The sequence below is a fragment of the Parus major genome, chromosome 2 (genome assembly GCF_001522545.3).
Source record: "Parus major isolate Abel chromosome 2, Parus_major1.1, whole genome shotgun sequence".
In the NCBI taxonomy this organism is placed as follows: domain Eukaryota; kingdom Metazoa; phylum Chordata; class Aves; order Passeriformes; family Paridae; genus Parus; species Parus major.
In genome coordinates, this window is record NC_031769.1 from 45194078 (window position 1) to 45208673 (window position 14596).

General features: G+C 42.7%; 1 protein-coding gene and 1 long non-coding RNA gene across 2 annotated transcripts in view; one reads left to right on the top strand and one right to left on the bottom strand.

The window, feature by feature from the left end:
• Window positions 1-14596, top strand: part of LIMD1 (LIM domains containing 1) — a 33362-nt gene that overhangs the window by 12579 nt on the left and 6187 nt on the right. Inside the window, exons 3-7 of the mRNA XM_015619525.3 lie at window positions 9273-9340; window positions 11069-11131; window positions 12497-12627; window positions 13737-13788; window positions 14474-14542. Of these exons, the coding sequence (XP_015475011.1) occupies window positions 9273-9340; window positions 11069-11131; window positions 12497-12627; window positions 13737-13788; window positions 14474-14542 (383 nt within the window). The remainder of the gene's footprint in view (window positions 1-9272; window positions 9341-11068; window positions 11132-12496; window positions 12628-13736; window positions 13789-14473; window positions 14543-14596) is intronic.
• On the bottom strand, window positions 2485-6628 carry LOC107200697. Its single transcript, XR_001519716.1, has 2 exons — window positions 6468-6628; window positions 2485-3621 (listed from the first exon to the last, which is right to left on the bottom strand). It is a non-coding gene; the product is annotated as an uncharacterized LOC107200697 (long non-coding RNA).

Below are 14596 nucleotides of genomic sequence, written 5' to 3' on the forward strand. Positions count from 1 at the left end.
CTTAATCCCATTTCTAATGAGGTAGGTTGTTGAGAGTTGAAAGAATAGCTATTTGCTGCTTATTCTGAAAGTCAACCCTTTCCAAATGTTTCCAGTGCAAGATGAAAAGGTGTGGATGTCAGGTGAGACTTAGAAAGATGGAAGGAAGCCAAGTTTAGCAAGGTGAAGCCCATTTTCTCTCTTACCCAGGCTGTAACAGAAATGTACTGAGTAGATATGCTGGGGCAAAGGGTTTCAAACTGAAAGTAAAACTAAAAAACAAGGCTAGTGAAAATGATGGGGAAATGGGGAAAAAGAAAGGGGTGTGGGAGCAATAATGATATTTCCCTCAGTAGGAAAGACTATTTTAAAACGATAAAAAGGGGGAATGCAAGTCATAGGCATATACACGAGAGCCTAATTCAGCTTGTTATATTTAGGAGAGTAGTCATGAAAGCCAAAGTTCTTCCCATTGTGGCAGTGGCCATACTAAAATGGAAACTGGAGGCAGTGACAGCTGGCAGGATGGCATGGATGGATGGATGGAGGGGAAGGTGTGTGTTGGCATGGGATTCCCAGCACTCCAGAAAGAGTGGTGCCAGAGGGAGGGCCCCACAGTAGTGATGTTTTCCCTCATGTCCACAGACCTCTACAAGCAGCAAGGTTTGCAAGAAACCCTTCAGAGCAGTGGGTGGTTTCCTGACTACCCCTGCGGTCCTGCAGGCCCTTCGTGCACCAGACGCTTGCTCCGGGGCTTTGTGGCCTGACCTGGGCTGGGCTGACTTTCTGATTCATCAAACCTCTGCACTGCGGCTGCCTGCCTGATGCTGCCTGGGGAGGCACAAGATGTCCTGCCCTGTACTCAGGGAGGAAACCTACTCGAGGGGAATCCCCCCCTTTCACAGCCCAAAGTAACTTCCCAGCCCCACAGACCATCAGTTGCTGTGGAGATAAAGGGCACACACTCTGTTGTTCGCTCAGAGAGGACACATGCCCCTCTGCAGGCTTTCTGTCACCTTTGTCACCGCAGTAAATGCAATGAGACCATTTTTGTTTGCCAGAAAAATAAATATTTATATGGTGTTGTCTTTCTAACTGCAAAGCACATCTTGAGCAGCCTATGTGGAAACTCTGGTTTCTAGTTGAAAACTAAGTAGTGCTTTTAAGGTCAAGTGGAGTTCATCTTGGACACCATCCAGTACAAACTTGACTTTGAGAAGTCAAGGTTGCTCCTGATTTCAATCCTAAAATTTCTTCTCTGGTGGAACACTGAATATCCCCTACTCCAATAAATAAAATATACAAAATTACCTATTAAGGTAAAGCATATTGTCCTCTAGATATTTATAACCACTGTCCTGCTGTTTTCATTTTAGCAAGGATTTCTAATTTTGCTCCTAGCTGGATTTGTGTCCGAATGTGCATTGGTTTCCACGACACAGAAAATCAAGAGGGTCTGAGAAGCAAGGGGTTATGTGGGGGGGATGATACCTCATAGTGCCAAATTTCTTTCACCCTCTGCTTCCCAATACACATATGTTCAGAGATAAATGATAGAGCAGTTTGTTGAACAGGGCTGTGCATACACTACAGGGTTCAGTTGGCAGGAAAAAAATGTACTGTCTTATCTGAGCCAATGGCATGTAGTGCAGAAAATTTGGCTTAGAGGTCAAAACAACAGATTTAGAATTATTACTTTGGCACAAATATCTCATTTATCTTCTTGTTTGTTACAGGGCAGAGGCACAAACAAGGCAGCCTTTTGCAGAGAAGGAGAGGAAAAAACTTCAGGCTCTTTCTGCAGGATTAGTAATAAATGATATTTGCTTTACAGGAGGGCCACGAAAGTAAGTTTAAAAAAAAAAAAGGCCTCCTAACACCTTGAGCGTTTCCTGCAATCTCAAGGTGTCTGTTTCCGCTTTGGGGTTTGGGGTTTTTTTTGCAGCTTGTTGGGCAAACGTGTAGCTACCAAATAGTTTGTTACATATTAACCATTTAAACTAAATTACTACTTCATACCTTCTAAGAGCACAAAAGATGTGTCTGTCTCCAGATGTTGATATTTACCATTCAGGTAGTAAGGAGATCTTATAAATTGTATACTTTTAACTAGACTGTATCACTCTAACCTGCTGTGTTGATTTTAGTGTTTTCTCTTGGATTCAGCCAGGCTTATATCCAAATTCCACCAGTTGCCTGGAAAACAGACATTTTTGCCCTGTTGGCAGTGTAGTTAAGAGCGTAAGTCTTGCTCTTGAGCCACTTGGTCCTCAAGAGGAAATCTGAAAGCTAAAAAAGTGCAAGGGAAATGTTGGAAAAGGCTGGGAAGGAAATCAGTAGGAGAGGAAGGAAGTCAGAAAGAACTGATTGCAAGGTGATTTGAAGGAGTGTTTAATTTTGAACTGCAACATGAGGGCCAAAGTGAGGACCAGATTTTGACTCCTTACTGCAAAGAGTTGGAAACGTTGCATGTTTGCTAGATTACAGAATTCAGTCTTTGACATGTCAACATCACTGCATTACTTTATTTTTCTTTTCTCTTTTTGCAAGCTCAGATTAATGCTGATGTCAATGTAGGGGTTAACAGACTGCTGTTTCAGAGACAGACTTTGAAATCACACAAGCTGGCTGCCTCTTGCCACCCTCTGGGTATATATATTTTATATTTAATGTTTCACAACATAGTTGTGTTTAGAGGTATTAAGGGTCATTTACTAAACTAGGTAGATGAGCTATCAAAGCAGTGTTTTCTGCGAGCATAACCCTCTGCTTGGGCTAATTAAGTCTTGCTGCAGTGATTATAAAGCATGGCTACTTAAAGCAATCCAACTCTTGGTGTCTTTGGGCTAATTACGTTGGATAAACATGTCCTGTATTGGCATGTAACTCGTAGAAAAAGAAGGCCATAGTTTTTATTGGCACTGTTAAATAGCTTTACAAGCAGAAAATCACCTAGCCTTGCCAAGTGAATACCCCATTGCCACATGTATGTGTATAGTTATCTTCAGATGCAGCAACTACCATCTCTTCTAGTGGAGGCAGAACTTAATGCCTATAATTGGATAAAAATCCACCACACCAATCAACTCACTTGAGAAATGTGCAGATCTTCAGAGTGGAGAGCACAAAAGCATTGCCAATAATCCATCCCCAACACCCCTTCAGTAAAATTACCATGCAGAGTCCACAAAGTAAATATTAGACATTTTTTAGCAAAAATCGTGTCAGAAAAGATTCAGTTGTGCTTGGATTTACAGTTTAGGAGACAGGCAATTCATCAGTACATTTTTCTGCTTCAGTCTAAATTGCTGTTATGTTCTTGCTGACTTTTTGTCTTCAGTCTCAGCTCACTGGTGAAAAATCCTGTTGTTTGTCACAAGAAGTGCTTGCTGTAGATGAGAAAAGCCAGGGCAGCTTTTACAGTAAGATGGCAGTACTTGTTCCTCTCCTGGCCAGATTTCAGGGCAGTAGTGATATGAAGCCTAAGCTGAAGGGGCTTTGGCATGGATCAGATGTCCTCAGTAGATATTCTTGATGGAAAGGTGCAGATGTTCAGCTCCACAAGAGGGTGGATGTGGTCAGGGATTTATCAGTGTAATAGTGGTTTCAGTCAACTGCATGTGTTTTAGTGCTGGCCAAAATCTGAAATCATCAGGACAATGTGAGAAGAAAAAAAAGGTTGAAATTTTCAGTGGAATAAATTTCCAATCCTTCTAGTCTTTCTATTTTATGTCATCTTCAGAGTACCATTTTCTGTTAAGAATAGGCATAGGATTAATTTAATTAATACAGGTTAATTAATTAATCTGTGAAGATTTTAGTGGGTTTCTTACAGTGTTTTAATGATGTCTGTGAGTAATTTTCTGAGTAGTGTCTCAGTAAGCACTGAGGCCCTTTCCATAACCAGAGAAATTTAAAACTTACTCATGTCGTTTCAACGTACAGTTACATTCACTGAGGTCACAGAGATTGCCTCCCCCTCCTTCCTCCTCTGAGTCACTGGGTGACAGGGTGGGAGGCCAGCTCTTGAGAGCCACCTGGTTTTGGTGCATTTTGAGGAACAGGGCAGCAGTCTCCAGAGGGATGCAGAGTGGTTGAGCACTGGGATGAAAACCAGTTACTGAGCAGGGACTATCTGGATCAAAAGCACTGCATTCTCCCAGGGTGACTGTAGTTTACCTCTGAATTTTGACACACCTAGGGGTTTTCCCTAAAAAGAACTCTTGAATATCTTCTTGCAGTGGTTTGCCTGATAGCAAAGGAGAGGTGTTGCTCAGTTGTGTGCTGTGGTTTTGCAATGTTTCTCTCTGGGGATCCATTTCTACCCTCACCTGTGGTTGTGTTGCCCTTGGAGGCAGCTGACCTTTCTTGCTGACCTTTCTTACATGCACCAGAGCACGTTTTTGGCTTTCAGGCATCAGATCATTTTCTGAGAGTTTTGAGGGTTTTTTGCTTGGGTTTGTTTGGTTTTTTCCCCTATTGTCTCAAATGTATGGTGTGAGCATAGAGGGTATGTTTTGCAATGTTTCCATACAGCTGATGTAGTTGAGAGAGACTGAACGTCTTATGTGCTAATGGAGTTACTGTGTTGTAGCAGTTTCTTCTCAGAAATATCCTTTCCTCCTGCCCATGGTTTTAGCAAGTCTGTCCTGATTTACCTGATTTGGAGGATCTACAGGCATTGAAGTGACCCTTTCATGCAGGCCCAGTTCAAGAGCAGATTGGAAATATTGATGCTTCTGTGTCAGCCTCAGTGCTGCATCCAGCTTTAACGGTGGCCAAGAGAAATGCGACAGATGGCAGAAATTAAGAGCTGTCTGATGCCTGACCTAGTCTGCTGCACATGGTAGGACACCATGCTGCCTGTCAGCAGAGTGTCCACAGAGGACTCCCAAAACACACATGTTGGCTGAATTTAACGTGCCACCAGTAATCACATATCCAAATTTATTTTACAGCTGTGGTACTTGAAAAAGCACTGATGTTTTGTAATGGCAAAGGCCCAGGGCTGTCAGTGTGGAAGGGACCCAGGAGAAGCTGCCAGTCAGCAGTGATTTTTGCCCATCTGCTGTGCAGATACCACAGAGAGTTCCATGATGCTTAGATAAGTGAAGCCCACACACTGCCTCTCCAGCAATGTAGCAATCCTAGTTGTGCATAACCCACAGAACCCTGGGATCCAGACATGGCCCTGTTCCATTGTATGCATTGACGAGCTATCTCTTGTCTTTGAACATGGGTTTGTGACCCCATTGTTTTTAATAAATAGTCGAAAAGCAACTTCAAAAGAGAAAGTTAAGTCCAAATCCCCAGCAAGCAAATGATGCATCTCCCAGGATCCTCCTTGCCAGGGACTTTGCAAGTCCCTGGTTAAACTCTCTCTTCATGGTCTTCAAAAGGAGAGAGCCATCATTTGAGAAAACAGTGGACAAAAGCACTGGCATCCTAGGAGTGCAGACTGATGGTATGCCTATTATCAGCTGCTGAGCAAAGTGTATTTATTTTAGCACAAAGGCACTAGTGACTAAGCTTGAAATATTTTGAAATTGGTGCTGAAATGACCTCGAGGTCATCGTGAAGGTCCCACAGCTAAACAGATTAGACAGTGTGAAGGATGAACAGTACATAAAAACTCGGGGCTCAAACTTCCTGTCAGAGACATGAACAAGATACTTTGCAAAAACAAGTGAAGATAGTAAGGTTGAAATGCCAAAGAATTTTGTCTGAATCTTTTCAGGTATGAGATTAGCTAAATTCAGGGTGAAGTTGAAAGTGAAATATAGTCAGGAGCCAGCAGCATAAGATGTGTAGTAGAAAATTGATCCTGAAAGCAGCAAGCCATGCATTAATTATTCCTGCGTTTGTCAAAGGATATTTCATCATGATACATATTGAAAGCAGGCAGTTATCAATATGTGATCCCTTATATGCCATTTAACTTCTCAATTCTTCCTTTTGGTGAAAATAAAATAGCATCTCCATGCTCAAGTGAAACCTCTGCCAGCCTCTGCAGGCACAGTCAGAAGCATGGCTTTTGAGAGGGACTGGTTTAGTTTACAGCACTATCCCATAGCAGGGAGCTCAGTGCAGGTGCAGAAGTCACTGCCGCCCTGCTCTGCCCTGTAGGGCAGTCCCAGTGCTGTTTCTTTTATTGGTGTGGCTGCAGCAAGAACATGCATTTCCCAGCTCCACTGGGACAGTCCCCAGCATAGCCTGGGAAGCGAGCTTTTCCTGCATCTTGCCTTCCCAATTGTATGATGAGAAAGTGCTTCCTCATCTCAGAGACACTGGGAGAAGTCCATCCCAGAAGTGTGTAGGGAGAAAGAAGTTGAGAGCAGCAGGGAAGAAACGGGCTGTGTTTGCATGAACCACTCCCACAGTGGCTGTAGAAGCACCTGGTTACTCATTGTTTTTGCTAATTTCCTTTTACATTTCTGCCAGGAGCTTAAAGAGAGTCATGGAGAACTAAAAATAGTTAAAATGCTTACCTCTTCCCTAAAAAAAGTAATTCAGTCATCCCTCAAAGTGCTTTTGGTGTCAGCAGCTCTTCTTCAGGGACTCATGCAATGCCAATGGCCAAATTATAAATCCTTTATAAAGGGTTTATCCCTCTGCTGAATGAGCTTACAGCAGAAGCCCAGACATAGCATGCTGGCTGTTGCACCTTCACTGAAGGTCTGTTGCCATCAATCTTAACCTGCTAATGTCGCCATGTTAAAAATACACTGGATGGCTGGTAAATGCTTTTTTTGTCACCATGGAAGAATGGCATCATGGCAGTGATCCAAACCTCATCCCTTCTGTCGCAGTGTCTGCTGCTCATGCATCAGGCCTTCATCCAAAGAAGCATTTCTTGTTTCATGGCCCCGTGTGTATGTTTTTCCTCAGCACTGTCAGCTTGTCATTAAGGAGACACATTGCACGTAGGTGGAAAGTCACTTGGGCACCTGCCTGTTGCACTGAACTGGAGCCCTCACTACCATGTAATTTAAAACCAAACTTAAATGGTTTTTTTTGTTTTTCATTTTTGGGAGTGCCAAATCCCAGTGTTGCATTTCAATCAGTGGGAGATTTTCAAGAGTGCTTCTTGCTGTGTTAGGCTTGTTAACTTGCTTAGGACCACCCTTGACAAAGGTGATGCAAATCTGAGGTATTCCCTTGCTTCTCCTGTCCCTTCTTAGAAACCGTGACTCTAGAGCTGCTGGTAAGCATGCCAGGCTTACCTGTGGACAGGTGGGATTATCATGCAAATACACATCCTGGGTTATAAACCACAAAGATTACATGTCCCAGATTACATGTCCCAGATTAGATACTTTCTATTTTTAACTCTGGGTCTTGTTTCAGTTTCAGCAGCCTTGGGAATCAGGGTGGATGAGAAAAATCAAAGTGGGATGCTTTCAGAATTGTCAGGTTTTCTTCCATGTCCTATCCAATGTCTGCATTGGTGCAAGGATGGACTGGTGCCCTGGGTCATCTCTGACCTTTAGGTTACATGGTTGTCCCTAGCAGGGATCAGAAGAGAATGGGGGACAGTGACTGTGACCTGGCCATGTGCTTTTGGGTCCTGCATTGGTCCAGTAAACACAGAGCTGAGCGATGCCCACAGTTTAACCGCAAAGTTCCCTCACATGCAACCTGGGGCTTGTTCCTTGAGAAAACACACTGCCCTGTCCTCCACCTGCCCCACTGCCTGAGACCTGGACACTAAGGGTACTAAGGGCTGCTGATGAAATGCTGGTCTGGCTCAATGCACTTGGCTAAACTTTGGTGCTTCCCTGGAGCATCTCCATTCTGCAAGGTGTTCCACCGGGACAGTTCCTAGTGCAGCCTGGGGAAGTGAGCTTTTCCTGCATCTTGCCTTCCCAACTGTATGATGAGAAAGTACTTCCTCACCTCAAAGAGACAGAGCAGCCCATCCCAAAAGTAAGCAGGGAGAAGCAGAGAGCAGCAGAGGAAGAAATGGGCAGCAGGAGTTGTTTCCCAGCTTGAGGGTGCCCTCTGGCGTGTGCGGGAGACTGTAACACTTGTTTCTTGAAATGGGTTTACTTTGCTTCCTCCTTTCCCTAAAGCCTTGCAGTTGTGTGGTTCTTTGCTGAAGGCTGCTGGGTAGGTGCATACCATAAGGTGACCCCCAGACCAGTCCCTTGTGTTGTTCACATTCATACACCCAGCAGCTGACAATCACTTTTTTAATGATACTGGCCACATTCAGCATGTCAAGCAGAGGCTTCTGGGCCCCAGTGTCTCAAACCAAATTTCCTTCCAGCAGTGCCTGGTAGTTGTCCAAAACCAGCCTGCAGCAGGTCCTGCTTCAGCTGTTCCCAGGCAGTGCTGCTCCCCTGCCCTGGGCACTGTCTTCTTGGGGGTCCAAAGCAGAACCATTCCAGTGTCAGGCTGGCATTTCAAACCCTGGGCTCAATAGGGAAACCAGGCTGCAAAGAGGTAGGAACAGCTTTTTACAAACAAACAAAACCTAGCCCTTTATTCTTGGGGAAAGGCAGGGCATTTAGGAGTGGTGGCAGTGTGAGCAAACATTGCCATGATTACATGGAACTGAAAACAGACAGTGAATGAGAGGCATAAACACAAAAGCTGCAGTAAATACAAATCTTCTCCATATGTAGAGTCCTTTCTTGGAAAAACTTTGTCATCTTCTCTTGATTACGACATTTGGATTTTATAACAATTTTTTTTTTAAATAGTTTCAAAGCTTTTTGTTGGCAGCTGTAGTAACAAATGTGCTGGTAGGTAGCAGAGAAGCCTGTTGAGTGCTCTGGTGTTGCATTCTGCTGGGGCAGAGTGAGTGCTCAGATATTGCAGTGTCTTGTCTGGCAGCTGCTGCTCATAGCAGAACAGCAAGGTCGTGACATTTTGATAAATTAAGTCAAGTGTGGGTCACTGTGTATGCCCTTTCTTCTTTCCTCCTTGTTCCTTTACTGGGGTGTTTTCCAGGATGAGTCAGTGTATCCTCCCTCACTCTTCCCAGAGTTACAACACCCCGTAATTTGCCAGGAGGTGGCCCCAAGAGGCTTGGTACTACTTCCTACCCAAAGGTGGGGCTTTTGTCCAGATCTGCTAACTGGCATTGATCAGCAACCACCAGTGAAAGAGGGTTTGGTGGGCTAGAGTCCAGGAAGACCCATGCTGGGGTTAGGTGCTCTTTTCCAGCTGTGTGACATCTGTCCTTGGATGTCTTCATTGTTGTTTCCTTCTCAGCAGCCAGGTTTTGATCACATTTTCTCCTTGCTCTCTGGTGATCTTTTTCTTATCTCTGTGGCTTTTTTCCTTAGGTCGAAAGCTGAGAGGAAAAGCCTTTTATTTTGTCAATGGGAAGGTGTTCTGTGAAGAAGACTTCCTGGTAAGCACCCAGTTGGCTCTTGTAATGAGACATCTCAGTGTTGCCAGCAGACTCACAGCCTTTCTGCCTGCCAGCTTTGCCTGTGTTTCACACATTTCTGGTCCAGCATTCCACCCGGCCCTTCTGCTCCAACATTTTCCCAGGGCCAGCCCCAGCCATGGTGGCTGCCCACATGTGGTGCTGAGAAGGCTGACCTAGAACAGAGGCTAGACAGAATTAAGAATAAAGTAGATATTTATTAAAAGGCTTTAAAGGATACACCTTGGGCAATACGAGAACCTGGCCAGGGCTACACCCAAGATGCACCCAAAAATGGTCACAAAAAATGAACAACTGGTCACAAGGTCTCACATTTTTAGAAGTTTTGGTCCATCTGCATATCAGGGTTAATTGTCCAATTGCAGCTTCAGGTTATGAAATGCCATCTTTCTTATTTTCTCTCTTCAGTCCACTGTTGTCTATGCTTTTGGGCCTGAAACTTCTAACTATTGTCCTTTGTATCAAGCTAGAAGAGGAATTGTTTTGTCTACCTACTCTGTGAAGGGAGCTCACCAAGACTTAATATGAAGCTCAAAACTACACACCTAGGCAGTACAGAATCTGAAAAACATGAAAGCTAAAACTTAAGGCATCAAGTTGAGTGAGAGCCCCTGGTTTCATGGCACAGACCCCTAGCTGAAGCCATAAACTGTTGTGATAGCTCCTTCAAAGCATTGTCTCTGTGGCCATACTAAGGAGGCAGGAGTGGGATGAATGGCTACAGAAAAATGAATGGGTGAATGTCCTTTCTCACCTTGCACCTTAATGGATATCTTTTTGTTGCCCTCAGTGGATTTTGTGTGAGTGTACCTAAGCCTGAAGCAACCCTACAGTCCTCTCCTTGGCTGGTGCAGATAAAAATCCATACAACCTTCTTCCCCTCAGTCCTGGTAGATTAAGCCTTCCTTAAGACTTGAAAAAGTCGTAATTGCTTACTTATTGGTGAATCCTAGTGATTTTTGTCAGAGAGGGGTAAGTTAATCTTCTTTGTTCTCCTTAGTATATTCCACATAGGATGAAAGTAAAAGGATTAAATGCACCTAAAATATTTCATTTTCCAAGTTTGCATTCCTTCATTCATGATGTGCCGTGCCCAAGGTGCATGTCATGGATGTGACAGACAGTTCCTTATCAATAGATCTCAGCAAAAAATAGCAAAAAAGTTGTTCTGGGCCAGACTTTATTGCTATCCTAACAGGAAACTGACCTCAGAGAAGCTTCAACAGAATTATAACCATATAACCACAGAAAAAATTTGCTTTCCAGGCCTATATATATAGATATTGTGATATAAATATGTGATAAACACAAGTAGGTTCTTGTCTTGTAGATTCATGTGGTCAAATAAGATGTAAATAAGTCTTATTAGAAACTGCTTTATTTGCATGGGCATTTATGGTATTTATTTTTATACTTTAAATTAAAGTTTAATTTTGGACTTCATTTGGAAGTTACAGGAACTTGTACTCTTTCTGAAACTGGGCAGTCAGAAGTATACATAAAATATCAGAATATCATCTGTTCACACTTTTATATAACAAAGAAAGCAATGGAAAGTTTAGCTTTTCTGTGTAAGGAGCACAGAAAAAGGACCAAAAACAAATATGCAAATAACACTCCACACTACACTGTTGTTTATGCTTGAGTGGCCTTGTGAAATTTTAAGTGAATTCTTTTTTGTCCTTGCAGTATTCTGGTTTCCAGCAGTCAGCTGACAGGTGTTTCATTTGTGGTCATTTGATAATGGACATGGTAAGTGATAATTGCTTTTAGGAGAAAAAACTCCCACAGCTTTTTAGAAGAATGCATCAACAGCAAAGTACATGCATATCAAGTGCTGTCTGTTACCATTTGGTAGTTTGCTTAGTGTAAGACTGTTATCAGAAGGAAAATGCACTGAGCCTTTTGTTGATTTTTTTCAAGGAAGTGAAGCTGGCCCCCACCATACATGGTGCAGAGACACTGCTCTGCCCGTTTTCAGTGGATGTTGAAAAGCAGAGCCTCCAGGTCTTTCATCCCTTTTTGGACTTCTCTGGACAGTGTATTTGTAATTCTGTTTATGCTTCCTGCTCAGCAGCGCTGTGGCTCTGCAGTGCTCCCTAGCTGTGAGACATCAGTGCATCTCTCAGCTTCTCTTTCCTTCACTCAAGTTGTGGTTTCCCATGTGTCTTCTGGATTAAGTCATTTCCTTGTCATTTTTTGTGGGTACTGATACTCTGGGGAGCAGGTTTGACTCAGAGTGTGTGATCCAGACCTCAGTTCAGATCTGTGAGCAGGATTAGCCTACCATTCCATTCCAGATGGAATTACCATTAGCAGGTACCATCCATTCCAGATGTGCATGGGGTAGGGGACTCTCAGGGGATCAGCACTCAGTTGTAGGACATTCAGAGGGAGACCAGTATAGCTGGTGGTGTAAGACTACAGCTGAGGAAAAGAAATTAGGAATTTCTGGTTCACAGTATGCCTTCTAACATTTTCTAATGCATATCATTAATTATCTTTGTTTGCCTGCTTACACTGGAAAGCATTACAATTGGAAGCTGTTTCTTACTCAGAAGTCTCATCTTTCTACTGACGGACCATGGTATTCCAGGTAGTGAATTGCAGCTGTTGAGTTCAACAGTTTCCATAGTCTATGCTAATTAGAAAGCCAGGTGAGCGAGTACAAAGCCCTTCAGTATCTCAGGAATTATGAAAACCTAGCAATAATACTAGTTTCAACTTCTCATGGAGATTATAAAAGTGTATTTCCTTTGTTTGGTCGGTACATCTTGCCTTGAGGTCTTGCTATGTATTCTCTACTTGTTGACTTCAGAAATTATTTTCTTTCCTTTAAATTCTGTCACTTCTATCCTTTGTCATGCTAAATACCTTGACCGAGTCTCTAAATTGTTTTCTTACCCATGCTAATTAATATCTCTAGAGCCAGGTACTATATATTGATTCCAGCTGCCCTTTCCATCCTTGTTAACTGATTTCTCAGATGAGACAGGGAAAAAAGACACAGCCCTGCTGATGAATATACAGCATTATCTGGTGTAAAGCTGTTTGTTTACTGTTTTCACCTTTACTGGCTCTTCATGTGCATTTTCTCTTTCTCTTGCTCTGTTGCAGATCCTGCAGGCTCTAGGGAAATCATATCATCCGGGCTGCTTCCGATGCGTCATCTGCAATGAGTGTCTGGATGGTGTGCCATTCACTGTAGACTCTGAAAACAAAATCTACTGTGTCAGAGATTACCACAAGTAAGGACAAAATAAATAGCACAGATGTTCCAAGCAGCAAGCCTCTAATTTAGCTTTTTAGTAAAATAGGGACAGGGTTAAAAGTTTGAGGATGGGGCTAGACCCCAGAAATTCCTCCTCTCTCCTCTTACCCAGCCGTTGACTCCTGTGTATCCCTGATGAAGTCAAATTACCTCTGGGCTTCAGCTGCTTCTTCTGCAAAGTAGAGAGGGTGAGAAATAGTGCTCCTGAAGTGTTCAATGATGTACAAAATTAGTCTGCTTTAACGTAAGCCTGTGAATGCCTCTGGAAATCAATTTGATTTTCTTTTTGAGTAGTTGAAGGGCTGATTTTGACTTTTAGAGAATCGCCACTGAACCTGGGAAGCAAAACTTTTACCCAGTTCTAAATTAAACAACTGATAAATCCACTTTAAAAATCACTTCTTATTTAGACAGTAAAATAAAATGGCTGTGCTTTTGGCTGGTAGTTATGGTATTAGAACTGCACACATTTTGTGTGTCCTTCTGGCTTGCTTTGGTCCTTGCTCCATTTTCTGAACAGGGAGAGTATAAAGTTTTGCTCAGACAGCCCTTGGAACTCTTCTGAGTTGTGCCAAGACTAGAATTGTTACAATCCTGTTGCCAAGATTAGTGCCCTTGTATGCCATCATTATTCTGAAATAACTCATATTTCCTTGCAATTTAATTTAATTAGTTATTGTGTTACAAGGCCTTAAGAAGCTGTGCAGTCATGTGGCATTTTCTCAGAAGTTCTCTGCCCAGAGGCTGCTATTCCTTTTAATGTATTTTTCTGGGGACAGTCCTGCTCAGTTCCTCCTCATTTTCTTTTCCAAATTTGCCAGTAGCAACCAAGAATTTTATAGGGAATTTTGCATTTTTTTCTGGCACTAAGTGTAAAATATAAGGTCTCTTTTTGCCTGATGGAGCAATGTGTGCAAAGCATTACTTAAAATAAATGCTAAAATGAATTTATGATCTTGGGATGCAAAGCTTTCCTGGGGGTAAGTGATTTACACCTGCAGCTTTCCATGTTATCACTGAGAACATACACGCCTCTCTTTTTATTTTGATCCATAATTTACTTTCCATTTCTCGTTGCTCTTCTAGAGTTTTAGCTCCAAAGTGTGCAGCATGTGGACTTCCCATTCTGCCCTCTGAGGTGAGAGCCTTTTATTCCATATCCCCTTGGGGGATGAGTGTCAGGCCTTGATTGCTTTCACACCTGACCGCGTGTCATGTGCTTGTGGATGGGGAGAGTTGGTCACTTCCTCTGGAGTGCAACCCTTTGGTCTAAGCTTATGCACTGTTGTTGAGATGTCACCCTTCTTTGTTCATTGTTGAAGTTTATTCTTCTTGGCCAAGGCTGCTTTTATCATCTCCTGCAGTATTATTCTGCTGCTAGTTCGATGTTCAGGAGAATTTTCTTTTATGTCAATAGGTGTTGGTGGTACTCATGAATGTCCTTTGTGTTACCACTCTGGGACTCTAACTAATTTTAATACTTGGAGGAGATGAATCTTAAGCAAAACTAATTTACAATGCTGAAAAATGTGACCAATTGAAATTACCTAGTCATTAATTTGTGATTCCTGATAGATGTTACTGTTAAACAGAGAACATTTTTACGTTTCTGGTGTCACACTTTAGAGGATATTTGCAGTCAGTCAATGATAAGCTTTACTGTAAAAATAACTGCAAATGGCAGGATTTATTTGTGGTTTCCAACCAGCTGCCCAAATGCATTTCCTCAACATTCATTTTGTTGCAGGAAGCAATCTACAGAGTGCATGTGTCTGATCCTGCTGTAATCCTTTGTAATTTCTGCTTTGCTCAAATGCTCACAGGGGTCTGATGAGACCATTCGGGTTGTGTCCATGGACAAGGATTACCATGTGGAATGTTATCACTGCGAGGTAGGTCAGCAGCTTTCTCAGGGAGTATGCGCTTAATAGTCATAACTGCTATTA